Below are 23,806 nucleotides of genomic sequence, written 5' to 3'. Positions count from 1 at the left end.
TCCCCACGGGAGCAGGTAACCAGAGCCTGGCTCAGTGGGGGTGATGGTAACCCTATCTGGGTGGCTGGCGTGGGTTTCCTGGGAGCTGAGAGGAGCTCCCGTGCATCCTGAAGCCCCAGTGTGGCTGTTTGGGTGAGCAGGAGGCAGGCCTGTGCCCATTGGCATGGCCTACAGCTGTGGTCTTGGGCTACCCTGCCCCATCCGGTCCAGCCCGGTCTGTCCAGAGGCTTGAGTGACCGTTCAGCCCCATGGGTCCCAGACCTGACTCTAGCCCCCGTTTTGCTGAGCACCAGCAGTGCTGTCTGTGCTAGGGTTGGTGCCAGCCGCACTGAGAGTCTAGTTCCATGCCCTTGCTCTCCCAGGGGCTCTGTTCTCTGAGCCTAGGAGAAGGCAGCTGTGGGACACTGTTTCGGGGCCAGTGGGTCTGGGGAGGAGGGTAAGCCCCACAGGCTGGGACCAGGGGTACCTTCCAGCCTTGCTCCCAGTGGGTATGGCCCCACATCCAGAGCTGCTCAGGAGGGGACACAGTGTGTTGTGGTTGCCTCCCCTGAGGCCAGGCTGAGTGTCTGGAGGCTGGCGTGGTTCGATGTGGCAGGCAGCAGGCTGGGAGGGCCGGGACCCATCCTGGGTTGGGAAGGGAGACGAGGGCGTGGGTGGCTCCGTGCAGTCTGTGGGCAGGTGCAGGGGCAGTGGTGCTGGGCAGGTAGGGACCCTCGGCCTCGACAGGGACAGTTTCCGCAGCACAGCGGGCCACAGGCCCTGGACACTCCCCATGTGGTGTCCCCATGTGTGGGAAGTCAGCAGCCTGTGAAACCAGGCCATATTCATAGTGCTGAGCAGTCTGTGTGGGGCTGTAGCACATGCTGGGCAGCTCTGCGTGTGCCCAAGGGTGGCCACTGGGCACTGCCATGGGCCACTCAGGTTACCCTCCTGTGTCACTGCAACTTGGGGCCGGAGGAGGGCCAAACGGTGGGGAACTGTGGTGACCACAGACTGAGGCTGCACTAGGCAGGCCCAGGGGCTTGTGGGCCTATTTCCTACCTGTGTAGCAAAGGTCTCCTGACCTGTCCTGCCCTGCCTTGGGGGAGGTGTTGAGTTGCTGTACCCTGCTATAAGGACCCCCTAACCTTGGCCTTGGAGGGCCTCTCAGCAGGTGTCCTGTGTGCCTAGGGGAGGCAGCCAGGGTGGCTGTGGAGCTGTCTCTCTTGGGGCGATAGAGGGACCATGGGAGTTCCTGCCACGTCAGACCCCAGTGGGGCTGGGGGTGTCCTGGCCTTCTGTGCCACTTCAGTAGGTGCCTGCCACCCTGCCCTGAGGCTGCCGCCTTCCATGTTGACTGAGCCCCAGTTCTGGGGTTTCTCCCTCCGTTCTGGGGCCTGCCCAGGGGAGCTGGGGCAGGGTCCCAGATACCTGACTGCCTTCCTGTCCACAGCGTTCCTTCACTCTCATCGTGGAGGCCTGGGACTGGGACAATGAGACTACCCTGGATGGTGAGTATTCCTGTTTGGTTGGTTTGAGGGGGCACACAGCTGTTTTTAGGGCCCTTTCAGACCACAGGGATGCACATGGCCAGGTTCCTGATCTTTCATCTGCAGGGGACAAAGGCTCCTGTGGCCAAAAAGTTTGTCTACCTGGAGGCGATGTGTCCTTTCTCTTTATCCTGTCTGCTAGGAGGCTTTTCTGTGTTTGTGATCTCTCAGACTTGATCTCCACACAGCCAGCCCCTGCCAGGCATGTTCTTTAGAACGTGTTGGCAGCGAGGTGCCCTCGCATGACCCCACTGCATGCCTCCCCTCTGTCTGTCTGTCCTGGGCGGATGGTTTGATGGCAACCTCCCAAGGCCATGCAGGGACCCAAGGAAGATGGTGCCTGGTGTTTGAAGAGCGGTGGGCGGGAGGACGGGGTCAGTGAGATCGGGCTGAGACCACACAACTTGTAGGCCCTGCGAGGACCCTGCCTCCCAGCTGAGGTATGGAGGCAGCCTGTGGGGCCAGGGTGGGGGCAGCTTAGGGATGCAGGATGTGGTCAGGGTCTGTGTGGCCCAGTGGCTGCAGGTGAGAGACACTGGTAGGAGGAGTGGTGTGGGCAGTTGGGTACAAGTCTGGCTGAGCCCCAGGCCCAACCAGTGGCAATGCTGGGAACACCACAGAGGAACCCATGGCTCAGCATGGCGGGGTGGGTCGAAGCGAAAGCAAGACCCTTGGAGCCTTGACAAAGATTTGAGGCCTTGCTGAGAGGGGCAGCCCAGGGACCATGTCTCCAGAGACCTCCAACCCCAGCCTTGGCTGGAGGCAGCAGGATACAGGGGCTTGCGGGACTGCTTGCTGTCTCATTCTGGAAGGCTTGCACAGGTGTAAACGTGCAGGCGCGGCATAAGGGGGCCTCTTTGGCCCCCACTGCCCAGGTGTCCCTGGCCGCAGAAGGCCTGCAGGGGATGGCTGAGCTGTGCATGTCTGGGTGGTAGGGCGTTTGTGCAGTGACATCCCCTGTGCTGGGCTGGACCCCGTGCCCAGTGGGTCCGCTGGTGTTGGAGCTGTGTCTCGTGGCAGCCAGTAGGGGTGAGGGGGCGCTTGGGGCTTACAGGTGAAAATGGGCCAGGGGAGGTGGGTGAATCTGGGCCTGGAGCTTATGTGGTGGCCTGACCAGTGTCCCCAAGGCCACTTGGCTGGGTAGGTTTCCTGGGCTGCCTTGGGGACAGCAGGTGAACATCTGACTTTGTGCCCAGAGGAACTGCTGATTGAGCGGGTGTCACACGCGGGCATGATCAACCCTGAGGACCGTTGGAAGAGCCTGCACTTCAGTGGCCATGTGGCCCACCTGGAGCTGCAGATCCGCGTGCGCTGTGACGAGAACTACTACAGTGCCACGTGCAACAAGTTCTGCCGGCCCCGCGATGATTTCTTCGGGCACTACAGCTGCGACCAGTATGGCAACAAGGCTTGCCTGGATGGCTGGATGGGCAAGGAGTGCAAGGATGGTGAGGGCTGCACTGCAGGGGTGGGCCGCTCGGTGTGGGGCTGGCCAGGGTGGCTGCCATAGCAGGGCTTCTCTTCCCTCTGTCTACAGCTGTGTGCAGACAAGGCTGTAACCTGCTCCACGGGGGATGTGCCGTGCCTGGGGAGTGCAGGTGGGTGCTCACCAGCCCCTCCTCTGCTTGCGTTCCCCTTCAGCCAGCAGTTGCTGCAGCTCCTTGTCAGGCACCTGGGGAGCAGCACAGAGAGTGGGAGGTGGCTGCCCACAGCCATCACAGGGGAGGCCGTGCACTGGTGGCTCCAAGGGGACAGCAAGGAGGGGTAGGAGGGGAGTAGACTGTCTGGGAAGATGGCCCCCGCCCAAGGAAGGGGATCCAAGGAAAGAGGAGCCCTATGAGGATCAGGGGTACGGCAGCGCTGCGGGGAAGAGGGTGTGGAGTGAGGACCATACAGCTGCCTATGGGAAGAACCCCTTGGGCTGTAAGGGACAGGGTGAGGGTGGGCTCCTCCTGCAGGTGTCTGGGGGCAGGGTACAGGCATGGGCTTGAGGTGAGCTTGAGAGGAGGTGAACAGAGTCAAGAAGGAAGGGCCCTGAGCTTTCTAGCGCAAGCTGAGGTGGGAGGGGTGGGAGAAGCAGGCCCTGGAGGGGAAGGGGGGTGTGGGACAAGGGGTGGATGGGGGAGCGGGGGCCGGACCAGGAATGATGGGCACCTGGGCGCCTGTGGCATACGGGTGGCATAAGACTTCGGGTCAGGTAGGATGGAGAGGAGGCCAGGAGCACTCCACCCCAGCAGGTCAGCTGTGGGCATGGGGAGCCGTCCTGCTCCGTGAGGGGTAGAGGAGGTGGTCCTGGCACTGCTGGGCCCTGAGGTTGGAGGGGGCAGGTGCGGGAGGCCTGAGTGCGGTGCACTTCACGACTAAGTGGTTCTGCAGCCTTGGGGCTGAGCCTTTCCACACCTGAGGCCGGAGCTGGGAGCAGCCTGGCTGGAGGGGAGGAGTCAGGTTGGTGTCACCTGCACATGCTGGCTTTCAGATGAGCTGTAGGGGCCTCCAGGCTGTGTGGGAGCCCAGCGCAGGATGGGCTGGGGGCTGGGGTGCCCAGGAGTCAGGTCCATCCAGGGAGGAGAGAAGGACGTGGGGCAAATCCCTGCCGGGTGACCATGTGCTAAGGGGGGAAAGGGACTCCACAGGTACGGTCCATGGGTGCAGAGCACCATGGCCTCATTTTAGTCACTGCACCCTCCTCGCCTCACTGTTCCCTACTTTGACTGTACAGTGTCCCTGGGGGTTGATGGCCAAGCCATCTGGTGTCCTCACCTAGGATGTGGGGTGCAAGAGAAGCCCTTCTGGCAGGAAGATGAGGGCCAGGTTAGCAGGTAGTATGGGGACAGAGGCTTGAGGGTGGAGGTAAGCCTCAGCACCCCCTCAACCTTGTGGACAGGGTCCAGCCGCCTCTGGCTCAGGTTTCAGCCTCCCTTCCAAGCCAGATTCTATGGAGATGACCAAGCCTTCTGGCTGGGGGGCCTGGGAGTCTGTTGTGGGCTGCTCCGTGAGAGCGTGCTGTCAGGACCAAAAGGCCTGGGTGCTGCACCTGCCATGTGCTCCCTGGCAGGTGACCCAAAGTCCATCACAGCTCGCTTGAGCCAGCTGGAGGGAGCTATGGCCAGGACACAAGGCCCACTGTGCACCTGCCCTATACATATGGGGATGGATCCCACAGCTGTCTGTTCCTGGCCTCAGTTTCCCCATCCCAAGCCCCATGAGCTGGGTGGATTCTCTTGGGGCTGTGCGGCTCAGGCAGCTCAGGAAGGGCTGTGGTCTTTCCTTCTATAAAAATAACTCCTGTGGCGGGTGCCGTTATGGAAGTGACACGCCTGGGCGTCATTCCCGTCCCACAGGACATGAGCGTTCTAGGAAGAGGCCTGGAGGGTAGTCCACTGGGCCCAGAGTGACCTTTGCCTGAGGGCTGTGCAGCCTGCCCACCTGGCTCTTGGAGGACTTCCGGAGGGCACATGCGGCAGAGCCAGGCCTTGGGTCTTGGCCTCCAAGTCCACAGGTCCTGGGCTGTTTTCCAGAGTGGACGGAGCCCTCCCAGGTTGGCAGCTATTGCAGAGCTGGGGGGCAGCCTGTGGCCCCTGTGTCCCTCTGTGTGCACCCCTCACAGGGCTCTGCTGGGAAACAGCAGCTGCTGCTGTGGAGCAACCGTGCTGAGGTCACGTGCGGTACCCAAGGTCAGGCGGCCGGGCGGGTAGGAGCCCTCTCCTGACGTCTGGGGCACTGCTCCGGCCTGGCAGCACCTGGCCAGCCAACACTGGCTTGTGACCCTGGGCCCCACAGGGCCTTCCTTTCCCGGCGCCTGCTCTTGGGGACTGGCTCGGGGTGAGGCCCAGAATAGCTCAGGGAGGAATGACGGGACAGCTGGGGCTGACCCAACGCGCCCGCGAGTGCCTGTGACGGTGGGGCTGGCGGCGGGCTGTGACTCCTGCCTGCCCTAAGCCGCAGCCATTCAAAGGCCTGAGGCTGCTGACCCCAGGGCAGCTTGCGGGGCCATGCCCACCTCCATAGCCTTGCCCTTGGCCTACCCCAGGTGCAGCTATGGCTGGCAGGGGAGGTTCTGTGACGAGTGTGTCCCGTACCCTGGCTGTGTGCACGGCAGCTGCGTGGAGCCCTGGCATTGCGACTGTGAGACCAACTGGGGTGGCCTGCTGTGTGACAAAGGTAGCAAGGGTGGGTGGGCAGCGGGGGGATGGTCAGGCGAGCTGGGCCTGCAGCACAGGAAATGGGCACAGGGAGTCTGTCCCCTGAGAGACCCACTCTGCCTGCAGACCTGAACTACTGCGGCAGCCACCGCCCCTGCACCAATGGGGGCACGTGCATCAACGTCGAGCCTGACCAGTACCGCTGCGCCTGCCCTGACGGCTACTCGGGCAAGAACTGTGAGCGGGGTGAGTGGGCAGGCTGCCGTGCCCCTGGCTGTATGGCTGGGGAGGAGCCTGGTGGGTGTGGGGGCCTGGTGCCACTCCCACCACCGCACTCTGCTTCTGCAGCCGAGCATGCCTGTGCTTCCAACCCGTGCGCCAATGGGGGCTCCTGCCATGAGGTGCCATCCGGCTTTGAATGCCACTGTCCGTCGGGCTGGAGTGGGCCCACCTGTGCACTTGGTGAGTGCCTGTGTGCATCTGGTGCAGCCTGGCAACCAAGGGTCCTGGGAGAGGGCAGAGCTCCGAGGCCCTGGTGTGGGGGTGCCCATGTGTGGCTGTGGACATTGTGACCAGGGATTGAGTGACAGGAAGACGGGACATGGGGGACTTGGTCTGCCCTGGGGACTACATGCCATACTTCGGCCTTTATCACCTCCTTGCAGACATCGATGAGTGCGCCTCGAACCCGTGTGCAGCAGGTGGCACCTGTGTGGACCAGGTGGATGGGTTCGAATGCATCTGCCCCAAGCAGTGGGTGGGGGCCACGTGCCAGCTAGGTAAGGGCTCTGCAGTCTTGGCACCCGGCCGGGGCTATGCATGTGCTGTGGCTGCTGCGGGGCTATGGGTGCTGGCTGTACAGGCAGGGCCCAAGCCCACGTGCCTTGTCTCGTCCACAGACGCCAATGAGTGTGATGGGAAGCCGTGCCTTAATGCTTTTTCTTGCAAAAACCTGATTGGCAGCTATTACTGTGATTGCCTCCCGGGCTGGAAGGGCGCCAACTGTCACATCAGTCAGTACGGGTGGGCAACATAGGCGGGGGGCCGGGGTAGCACGGGGGACCCCGGCCTGACCTACAATGTGTCCTGTCTACAGACATCAATGACTGTCGTGGGCAGTGCCAACATGGTGGCACCTGCAAGGTAAGGCCAGCTACCTGCTGCCCACCTGAGCCCTGGAGGAGCATGGGGTGGGGCTGGCAGGGTGGGAGGCTCACAGTCCTGTGCCCCACAGGACCTGGTCAATGGGTACCAGTGTGTGTGCCCTCGGGGCTTTGGAGGCCGGCACTGCGAGCTAGCGCGTGGGGAGTGTGCCAGCAGCCCCTGTCGTGGAGGTGGCGTCTGTGAGGACCTGCCTGATGGCTTCCACTGCCACTGCCCCAAGGGCCTCTCAGGGCCACTCTGCGAGGTGAGGCTCACTGCTGCCACCAACCAGAGGGTCTGCAGTGGGACGTGCCCCTGGGGTCCACAGGGTCACCACGGTCTTGATGAGCCCCTCCCTGGCTCAGATGGATGGGTAGGGCCCATGTAGCACGGGTGATGGGTGGCCTGGGGAGGCAGCAGGTGGGCCTTAAGCAGGAGTGGGTGCCGCCTCCTGGACTGCCTGCACTTCCGCTGGTTCCCTAGCCCCCAGATTCTGGGCTGGCTTTTTTGTGGAGGGTGGCCCCTGTCCACCCAGTTTCCTGGGGTCCACGGCAGAGGCCTGGCATTGGGTCTGCGATTATGGCTGGCTCTGACCAGGACCCTGTCTGGGCCCTGAGGTGGCCTGCCAGTGCGGGGTCAGGAGCTGGCCTTCCTGCCCGTGGGAGGAGCCCAGGCCGGATGCGCCTGTGGGAGGCAGAGGAAGCGGCCTCCATGGCGGCACGGGGGGGCCACAGGTGCTTCCGCCCAGCTGATGGAGCTTGGACAGGCCTGGGTAGGCGGGGTCTGCGTGCCAGGGCCAAGGGGCCCATAATCTGAGCCAAGTGGGGGCCCAGCCTCAAGGGTGCCCAGGGCCCTGCCTTCGTGTGGACAGAAGGGCTGGGAACTCACAGACGTTCCCCTGCTCTGGCCTCAGGTAGCTGTGGACTTCTGTGAGCCAAGCCCTTGCCTGAATGGTGCAAGCTGCTACAACCTGGAGGGTGACTACTACTGCGCCTGTCCTGAGGACTTTGGTGGCAAGAACTGTTCTGTGCCCCGGGTGCCGTGCCCAGGCGGAGCCTGCAGAGGTGGGGTGTGAACCATGGGAGGGGGTGGGTGGGGGAGTGTGACAGGATGGGCCTGACCCTTCCATCCCTCTGCCACAGTGATCGACAGCTGCGGGTTTGAGGTGGGGCCCAGTGTGGTGCCCTCCGGTGTGTGTGGCCCCCATGGGCACTGTGTCAGCCAGCCAGGGGGCAACTTCTCCTGTGTCTGCGACAGCGGCTTCACAGGCACCTACTGCCACGAGAGTGAGTTGCGCACTGGGCCGGGGCAGGGACAGCGCTGGCCCGCCCTTTGCTCATGTGCACACCCCTGCCCTCTTTGCAGACATTGATGACTGCCTGGGCCAGCCCTGCCACAACGGGGGCACATGCATCGATGAGGTGGGCGCCTTCCGCTGCTTCTGCCCCAGCGGCTGGGAGGGCGAGTTCTGTGACATCGGTGAGTGTGGGCGCCCCTGTCCCGCACCCCTCACGTTCTGAGGTGGGCCTGGCTGGACCATGTGGCCACTGTGAGGGTGGGGACCTGGCTTCCCGCTCGGGCCCTGTGCCGGGCTCTTATGCTCCTCCCTGGGAAGCCCTCCCCAGGTGCTGGTGACCCCTGCTGACCGGCGTCCTCACCCCCAGATTCCAACGACTGCCTTCCCGACCCCTGCCATAGCCGCGGCCGCTGCCATGACCTGGTCAACGATTTCTACTGTGCATGCGATGATGGCTGGAAGGGCAAGACCTGCCACTCCCGTGAGTCCTTGGGCCCCTGTGTGCAGGGGGTGCCACCAGGACCAGCGGGGTCTGCGGCCCCACTGAATGCCATGTGCCTGCAGGTGAGTTCCAGTGTGACGCCTACACCTGCAGTAATGGCGGGACCTGCTATGACAGTGGGGATGCTTTCCGCTGCGCCTGCTTACCTGGCTGGAAGGGCAGCACCTGCACCATTGGTGAGGCACCCTGCCTCGTCCCTGCCCCATCCTCTCTGGCTTCTGAGCCATGTCGGCCAGGTGGACGACCAGCCACTTCTCCTCCCTGCAGCTGAGAACAGCAGCTGCCTGCCCAACCCATGCATGAATGGGGGCACATGCGTGGGCAGCGGTGACTCCTTCTCCTGCATCTGCCGGGATGGCTGGGAGGGCCGCACCTGCACACACAGTGAGCTGGGCCCCTGTGGGTGTGATGCCCTCTTCATGCAGTTCCTAGCCCCACCCCAGGGACTACTCCCTTTGGTCCACCAGCTAACTCCCACTCCAAGACCTGTGGTGCCCCTCTTTCCCCTGGGCTCCTGCTGAGGTGTAGCCCCCTTTCCAGTGAAGCTCCCTTGGTCTGGACGGTGCAGTGTCCACCCTCTTGCAAGCCCAGGGCATCCAGGCCTGCCACAGAGGGTGCCCTGGAGGTAGGTGCCAGGCCAATCGGTTCTCTTTTCCCTCCAATCCAGACACGAATGACTGCAACCCTCTGCCCTGGTGAGTGACGCCCTGAGGAGGCTGGTGGGGTGGGGGCGTTGTGGCGGGACCCCTGACTCCCGCCCTCTCCTGCAGCTACAATGGTGGCATCTGTGTGGATGGCGTGAACTGGTTCCGCTGCGAATGTGCCCCCGGCTTTGCGGGGCCCGACTGCCGCATCAGTGAGCAGCCTGTGGCCACGGGGACAGTGGGGGTGCTTTGGGTCTGGGCCCTGGGAGCCCTCAACCACTAGGGGCCCCAGCCTAGGGCAGTACAGTGGTACCCTGCCTCCCTGTGCCTCGTACCTGTGTCCTGCAGGTCTCCAGGGGACATGGTTGGGCTCTATCCAGGGGAGCATGTCAGAGACCCTGGGGGCAGAGGGCACCGGTGGCAGCAAGTGCAGCTCCATGCCACTCTTTGGTGATACAGGGCTGTGGTTCATGGGTGTCAGCCCTGGGATTGGAGCACCCTGGGAAGGAGTGGACCCCACAGGCCCCATGCACCCCTATTATTGGGGCAGCTGGCGAGGGCGAGGCCTCTGGGGTCTGGAGAGGGCTTCAGGCTGGTGAGTGACTAGCATGCAGGTTGTGCAGGCCCTGCAGGCTGGTGGCTGAGTTGGTGCAGCCACGCCGTGACCTGAGGAATGTGTGCTCCCCCTCCCGCCACCGGCCTGGCCTGGCCCACGCGGGGTACTGAGCACAGTCTCTGCCCGTAGACATTGACGAGTGCCAGTCTTCGCCATGTGCCTACGGGGCCACCTGCGTGGATGAGATCGATGGGTACCGTTGCAGCTGCCCACCCGGCCGAACCGGTCCCCGCTGCCAAGATGGTAGGCCGCAGGAGTGGTGCTGGGCAAGGAGTGGGCCGGATGTGGCCACCAGGGCCCAGGAGCCATTCTGACTCCACCTTCTCATCCCCGCAGTGATCTGGTTCGGGAGGTCCTGCTGGTCCCGGGGGATGCCATTCCCACATGGCAGCTCCTGGATAGAAGATTGCAACAGCTGCCGCTGCCTGGATGGCCACCGAGACTGCAGCAAGGTAGGGCCTGAGTGAGAACCCTACCTGGCCAGTCAGCTAATGCTGACCCTGCACACCTTTATTCCTGGGGCTGGCTCTGAGATGTCAGGAGGCCCATACCAGGGTGCAGTGGGCCAGGGGTTTGAGGTCCCTCTGGACATCCTGGGAGGGGCCTCAGGTACAATCAGCCTGCTCCTCCTCTTGCAATTGGGCCCCACCAGCATTCTCTGCAGAACTCCCTTTCCAGTGTGGCGCTCAGCCTGCTTGTGGGGTGGGGCCAAGCCTCGGCTGGTGCACTCAGCCATGTCTGTCGCCCTTGACATCCTTGCCTGTGCTGCATCTGACCCTCCTGGTGTCCTTGCCCAGGTGTGGTGTGGCTGGAAGCCTTGTCTATTGTCTGGCCAGCCTGCTAGCCTCAGCGCCCAGTGTCCGCCGGGGCAGCAGTGCAGGGAGAAGGCCCCGGGCCAGTGTTTGCAGCCGCCCTGTGAGGCCTGGGGTGAGTGTGGTGCCGAGGAGTCCCTGCCGCCCAGCACCCCCTGCCAGCCTCGCTCCAGCCACCTGGACAACAATTGTGCACGCCTCACACTGCGCTTTGACCGCGACCACGTGCCCCAGGTGTGTGTGGGCCTGGTGCCCGCTCACAGGGCCAGAGGAGAGGGCCCAGAGCCTGGGTGCTGGGTGCTGGCTGGGGGCCGGGGGGACCTGTCTTGCTGTTCCTGGGTTTAGACATGGCTGGCCATAGCGGGCCCTGGGCCAAGGTCCTGTCCTTACTCTCCAGGCTCCTGCTCCCCTCCCTTTCTCTGAGCTCGTTCATGTGAGAACACGACAGAGGCAGGGTATCACCGTTTTTGTCTCCACTCTGCTCCCCAGGAGCTGCAGGGTGTGACTGCCAGGAGCCTGTGGGTAGCAGAGGAAGGGGTGGCTCAGCTCTTTGCCTCACCCTGCTCACATGCTGCCCATCTGCCCAGGGTACCACTGTGGGTGCCATCTGCTCTGGAATCCGCTCCCTGCCTGCCACAAGGGCAGTGGCCCGGGAACGTCTGCTTCTGCTACTCTGTGACCGGGCGTCTTCAGGGGCCAGCGCCGTGGAGGTGGCCGTGGTGAGCGTGGGGCCGGGCCACTCTGAACACTCACTCCAGTGCAGTGTGCTGGAGACCTGAGAGGTGGGGAGTAGACTAAGAAGGACCAGTGGGGGGGTCGGTGGACAGGGCAGGGCCTGGCCACCCCACCCAGATCTGCCTGCTGGGTGCGTCCTAGCTGCCAGATTCCCCCATGAGCCCCTGAGCCTTGGGCTGCACTTTCCTAGCCCTGTGCTGGGCACTTAGTACCCCTCATCTTTGCGCCCGAACAGCTGGGGGCTGGACCTGGCCTTGTGCTGGGCCGGGCTGGGTTGCGGACAGGGTGCCCGTGGGCTGCCCCACAGCCCTGTCCTCTGCTGCAGTCCTTCAGCCCTTCGAGGGACCTGCCCGACAGCAGCCTGATCCAGGGCGCAGCCCACGCCATCGTGGCTGCCATCACCCAGAGGGGCAACAGCTCACTGCTGCTGGCCATCACTGAGGTCAAGGTGGAGACCGTGGTCATGGGCGGCTCTTCGACAGGTAAGTAGGGGTGGCAGGGGCTCCCCAGGGGCTCAGGCCTGTGGGAACCTGCCGGGCAGCACTCCGCTAGGAGTAGGGCGGGTGCGTCCCACCTGGCCTGGGACCTCTCCAGCCAAGACCCGGAGGGCAGTTCAGGCTGGAGTGGCTTCCCGCTCATACTGCCCTCTGCCAGGCCTGCTGGTGCCAGTGCTGTGCGGCCTGTTCAGCGTGCTGTGGTTGGCCTGCGTGGTCATCTGTGTGTGGTGGACCCGGAAGCGCAGGAAAGAGCGGGAGAGGAGTCGCCTGCCACGAGATGAGAGCACCAACAACCAGTGGGCCCCGCTCAACCCCATCCGCAACCCCATTGAGCGTCTGGGTGGCATTGGGCCAGGCAGCGGGGCCCACAAGGACGTGCTGTACCAGTGTAAAAACTTCACGCCGCCGCCGCGCAGAGCTGGCGAGGTGCTGCCCGGGCCAGCAAGCCCTGGGGGTGGCGGGGAGGATGAGGAGGACGAATTGGGCCGTGCGGACGAGGACTCCCCGGAGGCAGAGAAGTTCCTCTCACACAGATTCACCAAAGACCCCAGCTGCTTGCCAGGGAGGCCAGCCCGCTGGGCCTCGGGCCCCAAGGTGGACAACCGTGCAGTCAGGAGTGTCAAGGATGTGCACTATGCTGGCAAAGAGTAGGGCCACAGCCGCCCCTGCGAGCGGCTGCCACCACCGCGCCCGAACCTGGAGCCTCACCACGCCACACTGCCTGCCATACCATAGGAGGCCAGACTTTGTGCATAGTTTCTTTATTTTGTGTAAAAAAAACACCAAAAACAAAAAACAAATGTTTATTTTCTATGTTTCCTTAGCCTTGTATAAATTATTCAATAACTGTTAGGCAGCGAGCAGCAGAGTATTCTCGGATAGTTGCTATTTTTGTAAAGTTTCCGTGTGTCACACGTGCTGTGTGGCAGGCGAGAGCAGAGTGTGTTTGTGTTCTCACCAAATTGTGTGGCCTTTGTCTCCAGAGGTCATGCACTGTTTACAGAATCTTCTTTTTTATTCCTCACTTGGGTTTCTCTGTGGCTCCAGGCCAAAGAGCCCGTGAGACCTGTGGCTATAGGTGTGGCCGGGGGCCCTGAGTGGAACCGTGGCTGGCAGGTGACCCATGGCCATCAGAGAGGCCAGGACCTGTTAGTGGGACCCAGAGCTGTCAGTGGGACCTGCGGTTGTCAGCCTAGCTTGGCTGTCAGTGGGACCTGTGGCTGATAGCATGGCTGCCTTGTGGCTGACAGTGTGGCCCATGGTTGTTGTGGGACCTGTGGCTGTTGGTGGGGCCCATGGCTGGAGGTGGGACCTCTGTGGTCAGTGTGACCCTGGTTGCTGCTGTGGCCCAGGTCACCGGTGTGGCCCGAGGTGCTGCCTGCCCAGCCTGCCGTCCGTGCTTCTCCCACCCAGACCTCTCCAGAGACCTCTCAGCTCTGCTTCCAGAAGTGCCCTTCCCCACCGCATGTCCCCTCCCGGGACGCGGCAGAACCGAAGCTTGTGACAAGTGCCTTCACACAGACCCCTCGCAACTGTCAGCGTTCGCCGCGGGCACCAGGCTCTGCCCCCGCCAACTCTGGCCGCCCCTTGTGAAAGTGCATTTCTGTACATATGTACATATTAAATGAATCACTCTGTATATTTGATTTCATAACTTAAATGCTCTGGTCTCCCTGTTCTTTGAGTGCTATTGCGATTTTTATTTGGAGTCAGGGTGCAGGCAGGGAGGTGCAAGAAGGGGCCCTGACCTGGAGGTTGGACCAGGTGACTGGTGGCTGTGCTCCGGACTGTGGTTGACCGTGGCCCTGTGGGCAGCCTGAGCCTGGAGCATGTTGATGTCCCTTGGTGGTGGACATAGCTGGGTGCTGCCACCCCCCCCCCCAGCAGCCAGCAAAGATTTAAGAAGCCGCCTAGAGTCACTTTGCATAGAGAGCTGTCAAGGTCCTGTGAGTTCCAGGTTGGAGCCGAGAGAATGGAGCTGGGAAGGTGTAGCTATGGCTCACTGGTGTCAAAAGATGGACCCAAGCCACGGAAGACCTGGGCTGATGCCAAGGACCTGCCGGTGTATGGGTGCTCACCATGCAGATGGCGATGGAGGGAAGCCGAGAGTGCATCTGGAGAAGAGCGTACGCTGCTCGCCCTAACCTGTGGCAACACTGGTCCCGGAGCTACTTCTGTGTGGCTACAGCACATGTGTCTGGGTGGTCTGTAAGTGGCCAGCCTGTGTCCTGCCAGCCTGTCATTGCCCAAGGCTGGCCCCAAAGCCAAACCCTCTCTACCCTGTCCCAAGGGGTGCACCAGGCAGTGACCCGATGCACTGCACACTGCACACTGCACACCCGATGCACACTGGTGGCAGGCAACCCCATCACCAGTTGGCCAACAAGATCCACGCTGTCCTTTGAAATGGTGCTTATCTGACCGGGGTCCTACATGGTGCTGGGTAGGAACATGCAACCAGCCCCATCCCGGACCACTGCACATCTGCCACATAAGTGACTTCTCAGGGTCAGCAGAGAGACCACAGCTGAGAACTGTCTGGCCCTGCTGTCACTGTTGGGAGCCCCAGAGACAGAGCTCAAGGTGGGGTGCCCCTAGCCAGGGCCTCACTGCTCCTGTTTGTTGCCCCTGAGTGGTCTGGGATCTGGCCACAGACACAGCCACCCATGTGGCCTCCACTTTCGGAGCCTACCCGAGGCCCTGCCTCCTCCAAGGCATCTGTGCCATCTCTGATCCTCCTGCTCGGTGGTTCCAGGTTACTAGGCAGAAGAGGGGTGATCTGCAGGCTCACATGGGGGTGCTGCTCCACAGCTACCAGCACAGGGGCCTGGACCTTCCGAGCGCTGAGAGCAGGAGCTTTGGGCGCCCAAGGCAGAGGTGTGAGCCAGGCTCCAACTCTTGAAGCTGGCCTAGTGGATGGAATCCATCCTGCTTGGCGGCCCTGCATGGCCTGGTAGGGTCTGCCCCCTCGTTTGTGGCTGGGACCCCAGCGCTGCAGTGAGAGACAGCAGTAGGGCTGAGAGTAGCTATCAGCATGCGAACACGGGGTGCAGGGCCAAGGAAGATGAGCAGCAGGTGTCAGCCATGCAGCCCAGGGGTGGAAAGGGCTGTATGTCTCTGAGGTGGCCACTGAGACCCAGGGTAGATTCCTGGCGGGATGTGGGCAGCAGGCCTTCCTGCAGGCACGTGGTCTATGCTCAGAGCCACAGTACACATGTCCTGAAAGTATTGCACGGCTTGGCCTGAGGGAAACTTCCTGAGCTATGGTGTCCTGAGCTATGTGGGCCAGGCCCACACCTGCTGCCACCAGGACGCCTGCCTGGCTCCCTGCCTGGCTGCTGCCTTGGTGCTTGGCCCTGGGGACTGCGCCAGCTGGTCTGCTTGGCGACAGCCCTGACTGCCATATCTCCGAAGAAACCAGCCCCAGGGGAAGGGAGGTGATTCCACATGAAGCCTGGTCCTGAGGGCCAGGGTGTTAACCCCTGCTGGCCAGGACACAGGCAGCAGGTGACAGCTTCACGGTGGCCCCAGCGGTCCCAAGTTCCAGCCAGGCTGCCCTATTTCTCATCGGACCCCAGGCCAGGTCCTCCGAGGAGCCCAGCATACCGGAGCCTGGGAGGGCCTGGGATGGATAGGACCTGGGACCTGGACTACACCAGTGTACAGAAGGGCAGCTGAGGCCCTGGGGGATGGGAGCTGCCCTGTGACTGTTTTTGTGGCTTCCACAAGCTTGCTGCAGAGGTGGCCAGGATGTGGGTCTGGGGGGAACATCCTGGCATGGGTCTGGAGGAGAGCACTGGCAGGAGATGCCCCACACAGGTGGCCTCGTGAGCAGGGGCCATTCTGAGAAGTCCTCAGGGCAGGAGGTGGCACTGGGGGGTCACACAATTTTGTGAACACAATTTTTGCTTTAAATGGTGAATTGCATGGCATACAGAGGGTTCCGAATCCTGTTAGAAACAGCCAAAGGCTGCAGGGTAGCTTTCTCCCTAAAGCTACTTGATCATTTGAGCATGATACTAAATTCTAGGTTCCCCTGTGTGTGTGTGTGTGTGTGTGTGTGTGTGTGTGTGTGTGTGTGTATGTGGTAATGGGGAATGAACCCAGGGTTTTCACAATGAGTTCTGTACTTCTGTATTTTTTATTTTGAGACAGGGCCTCAATAAGTTGCTAAATTCCTTTGTCTGGGCTGGAACCTGTGATCGTCCTGCCTCAGCCTCCCAAAGTGCAGGGATTATAGGTATATGCCCCCATATCTTATTGAATTCTAGGTTTCATATGAAGATAAAACCTGAAACACAGAAAACATTCAGACTATAAAAATTGCTTTCTTTTTTCAAAGTACTCATGTCTTTGTTCTTAGTTACAGGGAATCCACTTGGGTCTTAAATAATCCAGTTAAAAAAGAGTCTTTCTTTTTGAGACAAGGTCTCGCTGTGTAGTTCAGGCTGGTCTTGAGTTTGCTACGAGACCCAGGCTGGCCTCAAACTCCCAGTGATTCTTCTGCATCAGCCTCCTGAGTGCTAGGATTACAGGGGTGTGCCACTACGCTCAGATCTCTATATGAATTTTAGAGCCAGCTTGCCACCCCTCTAAATTACTGAGATTTTGCTTTGTTTTGCAACCTTTTAATTTTGCAACAATTATTACTCACAAGAAGTTGCAAACACAGTGCAGACTACCTGTGTGTCCATCACACTGCACTCCACACGCGTTGTACACAGCCGCCAGTGTCAAGCAGCACAAGGGCTCTCGGCGCGTCTGCCCTGACTGGGTCTCGTCCATGGACCCGTGTCTGTCCCATGCGTTTCTGGGTGTGCTTCTGTGATTGGTTCTGTGACACTCCATCACAGTAGAGTTGCACAACCACCCCCGTGATCAAGACAGCTGCCCCCATCACCCAGACCAAGGGGGCACGCATTTGGATTCACGGGGGGGTGTTTTCAGGGTGGCTTCTCTCACTCAGCCGTGTGCATTTTGTTTCCTGCATGGCTTGGGACCCTCGTTTTTTGCCATTCTGAAGGTAGAACTCAGGGCCTCACGCAAGCCAGGCAAGCACACACCACCCCCACTCCACCCCACTGAGCTGCATTCCCAGCCCTTTTTATTTTTTATTTTGAGACAGGATCTTGCTAAGTTGCCTGAGCTGAGCTCGAACTTGCAGTCCTCCTGCTGCAGGCTCTGGAGTAGCTGGGATGACAGGCGTGCGCCACTGGGTCCAGCTCATTTGTTGTTATCAAGTACTGAATGCTGCTCCATGTCTGAGCACCAGAGTTGATTTATCCATTTACCTGCTGAAGGACATCGTGCTTGCTTCCAGTTCTGGACAATTATTTGTGGTTTGTTCTGTTTGTCTTTTTGAGACAGGGTCTCACTATGCAGTTCAGGCTGGCCTTGAGCTCACTTTGTAGCTCAGGCTAGCCTTGAACTTGAACCCATCCTCCTGCCACAGCCTCCCAAGTGCTGGGATGACAGGGTGCACCGCCACACCTGGCCTGGGCAATTAGAAACAAAGCTGGTATACACACTGACATGCAGAGTTCTGTGCAGACACAGTTTGCAGTTGGATTGTGTGAACGCTAAGGAGCGTGATGCTGTGAGCATGTTACATTTACAGGCCGCTCCAGCCAACGAGCCGTGGTGTGGTTGTCGGGCTCTCCAGCGCCTGTGGTTCTTCCCCTCCCCGGCGGGGTTTGGAAAGATTTGCATTGCTCTGGTAACATAAGACAGCAGCCCGTTTATATGCTTTCTTCAGTGAGTTCAGGGTTTTACTCCCTTTTAAATAACATTTTCACTTGGTGATGGTGGAGTTTCAGGTGCGGGGGGACAGGCCTTTGCTGGGTGCACCTTTTGCCAACATGGTCTCCCCGCATCTCCTCATTCCTTGGACGGTGTCTTTCTCAGAGCAGCAGTTTTTAGCTCTGAGAAAGGTGTAATTTTCTTGGATTTTTTTCCCCTAGCACTGGGAATTAAACCCAGGGCTTCACAACTGAGTGACATCCAGGCCCTTTTTATTTTTTATTTTGAGACATCGGCGTGCTGCGATTGCAGTTTTCAACACCGCACTGGCTTTCCTTGGCCTTCACCCCACCGTGTGTCGTCTGAGCTCCTGGCTCTGAGGTGTGGTGTCTGACTTGGACTTGGGGACGTTCCTGGTTACTGCTGCTGTGCGGTCCATTCTTCCACTCTCTCCTCCTCTGTCATTTCCCACATGTGCATGCCACTCTTTGCTCATTGTCCCACAGTGTGTGGATGTTTTGCTTTTCCCAATCCTTTTTCTCTTTGCTTTTCACTTTCTGTGTCACATCCTGATGCTCAGAGGCTTGCTCCTTGGCTGTGTCCAGGGGTCTACTTGGCCCACAGTGGCTTGTTTCAGGGCATGCGTGGCACCCTGGACTCGGTCCTGGGCTCCTCGTCTCTGTTCACCTCACCCACCTGGCCTCCCAGCTGTCTCTGTCCGTAACAACCCTGAGCGTCCTGAGCTGCTGGTCTGACCTGTGTCACGGTGCTGTCAGGTCTGGCTCTGTGTCTTCCGCCTGCATCTTGCTCGTTATTTCATTTCAAGCTGGACATGATGAACAGGTATGAGACCGTGAAGGGTGAGGTGTGGGGTGGTGTCTTGGTTACTTTTCTCTCCTTGCTGAGACACAATACCTGACACCCAGCATTAAAGGGAGAAAAGGTTTATTTAGCTTACAGCCTGTGGAGGTTTCAGTCCATACTTGACTGGCTCCAACGTAGAGTGGCACATGGCAGAGGGCAACAGCTCATGGTGGAACACAGCAAAAGCAACCAGAGCAAACGTGGGGAGCAGCAGCAAGCCTCTTTCCCTCCCTTATATTGTATGCAAGCTACCCACCCCAGGGTGAGGGTAGCACTCACACCCATAATCTCAGCATTGGACCATGGATCAATCATAAACTGTAGAAGCCTACTCCATGACCATATGAGGCTTTGGGGGGACATCCAGACACAAACCATAATATTCCACTTCTGGTGCCCCCAAAGACTCATGCACATCCTTTTGTGCAAGAGGCATTCTAGTCCATCTCTAAGAGTTGCCGAAGTCCTAACAGTTTCAGCATTGTTGAAAAGTCCAAGTCCCAAGTCTCCTCCAAGATATAAGGCAAACTCTTAGCTGTGAGCCTCTGTACAAATGAAAAGTTAAACACTTCTAACATTCAATGGCACAAGACAAACATTACCTTTTCAAAATGTACAAAACAGAGACACAGAATGCTGGGACCAAAGCAAGTCCAACATCCAGCAGGGCAAACATTAAGTCCTGTAATTCCACATCCAGCATCTGAAGCAATCTGTGGAACATTGTGAGCTCCAGAGGGCGTGTGTGACTCCACCCCTATGGCACTCCCAAGGCTTTTCTCTTAGGCCCGCTTTGCTCCCTCCTTTCAGATTTCCTCAGGCAATCCACGTTCCTGGCTTTTCCAACCTTCTGAGGTCTCCGCTGCATTTCAGGTTTCTCACTCACAGCTTCACACACTGCCCTCTCAGGGGCACACTGCCCAGCCTCCTCGGCCTTCTGAAATCAAGGTTGAAGCCTTCTTAACCTCAGAACTCCTGCATTCTGTGTGTGCCTAAAACCAGTGCCACGTGGATGATGCCAAGGTCTGCTGCCAGGTGGAGCAGTAGCCAAGTTTTCCTCTCTCTTGGCCATAGGGGTCGAGTACCCGGATCGCTGGGCACTCTGAATCCAATTCTGAGGAACAAATTCTCTATGCTGCCGCCATTCTGGAACCTGGTGCTCTGCCGCTTTCTTCTCAAAGCAGTCTGTCACCTGTGCGGTTTTGAGGCTGCAAAGGGTGGAGACTTGCTGTTTGTGATGCTCTCAGGCCATCTTTTCCATTTTCTTGTTTCTTATCAGCAATGGAGGTCTCCTCAGCTCTACCTTTGCAGTCCACAGCTTTACTGGAGCTTCCTTTCTGGCCAATCTCACAACATTTTAAATCATATTGCTGGGCTCTTTGCTCTTGATTCTCAACATAAATCTGGCTAAAAGCCCCCAACAATAGCCATGCCACTGCCTCAGCATTCAACTGCCTGGAAATTTCTTTTGCTGGATTAATCAGTGCACCACCTTTAATCTCAGTCTCAGGCAAAGTCTCTGGACATGAGCAAAATGCACACAAACTTTCTGCCAAGCCATAACACACATTGTCTGGAGTCCAACAATCAGTGTAGTCCTTCCCAGCAGAAACCTCCTGAACCCAGGCTTTACCAACAGGATTTCTGTCAACCTACTGGTCTTCCAAGCTCTGACCAGAATCTCCCATATAGAACAGCCGAAGGTGTTCTGGCTTTACTCTTTCAGGTGACATCTCTAAACCTTTCCAAACACTTCCCACAAGCCATTTCCAAAGGCTCTTGAACCACATGGCCAGGTTCAGTCACAGCAAGACCCTATTTCTCTGGTACCAAATTCTGTCTTGGTTACTTTTCTCTCATTGCTGAGACAAAATACCTGACGCCCAGAATTAAAGGGAGAAAAGGTTTATGTAGCTCACAGTTTGTGGAGGCTTCAGTCCACACTGGGCTGGTTCCAAGGCAGAGTGGCACAGAGCGGCAGAGGGCAACAGTTCATGGCAGCGGAAAAACAGCAAAGCAAGAAGAACAAAAAGGGGGAAAAGACAGTGTTACGCAGCCTTTCCCTCCCCATGGTGAGGGTAGCACTCACACCCAGAATCCCAGCACTGGACCGTGCATCAATCACAAACTATAGAAGCCCGCCCCATGACTGCATGAGGCTTTGGGGGGACATCCAGACACAAACCCTAACAGGTGGGAAGCATCCTGCATCCTGTGGGCCCATGTATGGGGTCCAGTCTCAAGTACCTGTTGCTGGGCTGTGAGTGCCACAGGCGTTTTGGTCCCTGCTGCAGGGTGGCCCAGGATGGTGGAGAGCTGTGTGGTACAGAGGGGTCTTGCTTGCAGGATGTGCTGTGAGAGCCCGCCAGGTCCAGGAGGGGACTCGCAACAGTGTGGGGACCCCAGCACTGGGGCTGCTGGGGACGAGCTCCCAGGCAGCCTGCGTGCACCCTCGAAGCCATGCGCGGCACCCCTCCCAGGCACAGCTGTGGCCAGCACCTGGCCCATGTCCACCTCACCTCTGCTCAGCTCCGCCAGGCACCCACCCGTTGTCAGGACCAGGGCAGTCACACCTTCCCTGCGGTGGCTCTGGGGCCCTGTCTGACTTGTGAAAACACCTTCTGGTTTCCCTGCTGGGATTTGCCCAGCCTGTGGGAACACACAGGTGAGCCCTGGGTGGCTCCTTGTGGATTTCTCTCAGCAACGGTTCGTGGCTCTTTTATAAATTTATTTTTTTTTTCTGCAGTCCTACCAGTGTGGTTTCAATTTTAAAAATTAATCAAAGTTGGGTGGGGTAGCACATACCTGTAAGCCCAAATGCTTGAGAGCCTGAGGCAGAAGGGTCACAAGTTCAAGGCCAACGTGAGTAGCTTAGTGAGCACTTGTTTCAAAATAAAAACTATTTTATTTATTTATTTGTTGGTTTGTTTTTTGAGATGAGGTCTTACTATATAGTTCAGGCTGGCCTTGAACTCTCTACGTATCCCAGCTGGCCTCGAACTCATGAGATTCTCCTGCCTCAGCCTCCCAAGTGCTAAGATTACAGGCATGCTCCACCATGCCCAGCCAAAATAAAATTTTAAAAGGGCTGATGATGTAGCTCAAAGGTAGCATGCCCTGGGCTCCATCCCCCAGTACTACACACACAAAAAATTAATATACTTTTTTCCAGCTATAAAAGTATACTGATAAACTCTCCTCCACCCCACACCTCACCACCACTCCACTGAAGTGTCTCAGGCTGGATCATCACGTTCAGCTTGTTCACTGGAGAGAATTTTGAAACAACAAAAACACATAGAAACGGGGGAAATCCATCATCCACGATTCAGAAACAACTGCAGTCAATATATGGGGATTTTGTTTTGCTTTGCTTTCTGTTCTTTTATTCCATGTTCCTTTTTATGCTGAGTTCACATAACAGTGTGTCCTGGGTCAGCACTGGCATCAACAACTCCAGGATGACAGGTCTGTTTGGGCTCCTGGTTTCTGGTTTCCGAGCTTCCAGTCCCTGGTCGGAGGCTCTGTGGCCTTGGGCTGTTGCCTTGGGCTGTGGAAGGTGGCTGGAGGCACAGGGCGGAGAAGCCAGGAAGCAGAGGGAGCCAGAGCAGAGGGGAAGGGCACAGGCATAGTCCCCGAGTTAGTGAGCGCTGTCTGGAGGATCAGACTCAGTGTGAACCACGCGTGTGATTATACAAGGGATTTGCACAGGATCAGAGGTGGGAGAGTCTCAGTGGCCATCTGGTGAGGAGATGGAGGGACCCAAAACGTCCTCTGCTGGCTGCAGAGCCAGAGGATCCCAGAGCCGTCACGGGTCAAAGCTGCGAGGCTCACCCGGAGTCACCGGTGCAAGTCTGCCTTGGATGGCGGCAGTCTGTGCCGGAAGGCGGACGGAACAGGAGCCCACGGTCCAAGGGAAATGGTGAAGACCGGAGCTGCTCTGAAGAGCGGCAACACTTCCTGCTTCTTCCCCTTTGTATTCTGTGCAGGCTACAAGTCTATTGGTTGGTGCCACCTGCATTTGGGGTTTGCTGGCCTACAGGCCGCTCACCCACAGACACACCCCGAATTTACTATCCTCCAGGGGACCCTGACTCAGGCCAAGTTGACATGTTGCAAGTAGTGACCACAGCCCCCAAGACTCCTTCCATCATCCACGTCCTCCAACTGGCTGGACCTCCCGGTGGCCCACTTAACGAGGAGCTGTGTCAAGGGTGGGTCTACTGCTGGGTTGGCCCCTCATGGTCCAGTCGCTTCCCGAAGCCCATCTGCTGGCCTCTGGGGACATTTGAGCCCCAAGCCACCCATTGTTCCACTGTCTTCAAGGGCAGCTCTGCCCCGGTGCTCAGGGGTAGCAGGTCTTGCCTCAGAGCTCCCATGAGTATTTAGTTTTCTAATGGCTCAGCAGATATGCTTTGATCGTTTTCCATTTCTTGTTCTTCCTTGCAAGGATATGATTGGTTGTTGTTTATCGATCGTCTATCCCACAACCTTGCTAATTCCCATATCTGCGTCTGCATGATTTCACTGATGACAGAGGTACGGACAGAGTCACCTGACAATCTGCCGTTTCTATTCCTAGACACTAAATTGCTGAGGTGCAGGGTATGGAGCACTTTGAACACCACAGCTTCTACCACGGCAGGCGCCGCCCTGGCTTGCGGGGGACGCTGGGCAAAGCGAGGCAGACCTGTCCTCATCACACCTCGGTTCTGACACATGAAGCCCCCTCTTGCTGTCTGCCAGGAGCCCGGTGGTGTCCCTGTCCTCACGGCATATGTGTCACGACGGGACACGTCTGCTGATGCCGTCCCAGCACCAGGCCCTGGGCTGGTCCCTGGGCCAGGGGTGGCTGTTGGGGCGGTGTTGGCCTCCCACTGTTTTCACCCACCGCTGGCCTGTTGGTGGCGCTCCTGTTCCTGCCCTGGGAAGGTGGGTCCCTGAGCTGCTGCTCTTTGTCCCTATTAGGTCAAGCCATACAAAATTACCTTCTCCTTGTTGTTGTTAAGCAGCTACATCACAGCAGTTTGCGCAATTCAGCATAATGTTTTCAGCCCAGCTAGTGTTCGCTGTGACGTTCTCAGTGTAGGACTCCCCAGTCCCAGGGTGGATCAGCCCAGGGGAGCGTGCAGGGACCCGCCATGCACTGCCAGGCTCTCAGGTCACTGTGGTCCAAGCAGAGGGCCGAGGACGCAGAGGGGCTGGCGCTCACGGCCACACTCATGTGGTGGCTCCCCCCTGGCTCTGGTCCCCTCCTTCTGAGTACCCTTCCTGCCCTCCATCCCG

General features: G+C 58.9%; 1 protein-coding gene across 1 annotated transcript; it reads left to right on the top strand.

Moving 5' to 3' along the window:
* Nucleotides 1–1,432: 1,432 nt before the first annotated feature.
* Jag2 (jagged 2) lies at nucleotides 1,433–13,577 on the top strand (the record flags this gene model as incomplete). Its single annotated transcript, XM_013507878.1, is given in 24 exon segments — nucleotides 1,433–1,490; nucleotides 2,726–2,977; nucleotides 3,067–3,127; nucleotides 5,560–5,690; nucleotides 5,798–5,917; nucleotides 6,020–6,133; nucleotides 6,337–6,450; nucleotides 6,571–6,684; nucleotides 6,768–6,814; nucleotides 6,906–7,079; nucleotides 7,728–7,878; nucleotides 7,957–8,100; nucleotides 8,180–8,293; nucleotides 8,479–8,592; nucleotides 8,676–8,789; nucleotides 8,881–8,997; nucleotides 9,281–9,308; nucleotides 9,384–9,469; nucleotides 10,003–10,116; nucleotides 10,210–10,325; nucleotides 10,671–10,919; nucleotides 11,273–11,404; nucleotides 11,746–11,902; nucleotides 12,075–13,577. Coding segments are annotated over 24 exon segments (3,315 nt in total), but the record flags the coding sequence as incomplete, so codon positions are not given.
* Nucleotides 13,578–23,806: the final 10,229 nt, after the last annotated feature.

Source organism: Chinchilla lanigera, unplaced genomic scaffold (assembly GCF_000276665.1).
Source record: "Chinchilla lanigera isolate Chin_1 unplaced genomic scaffold, ChiLan1.0 scaffold00137, whole genome shotgun sequence".
NCBI lineage: Eukaryota > Metazoa > Chordata > Mammalia > Rodentia > Chinchillidae > Chinchilla > Chinchilla lanigera.
This window is presented reverse-complemented; position numbering and strand designations above follow the sequence as displayed.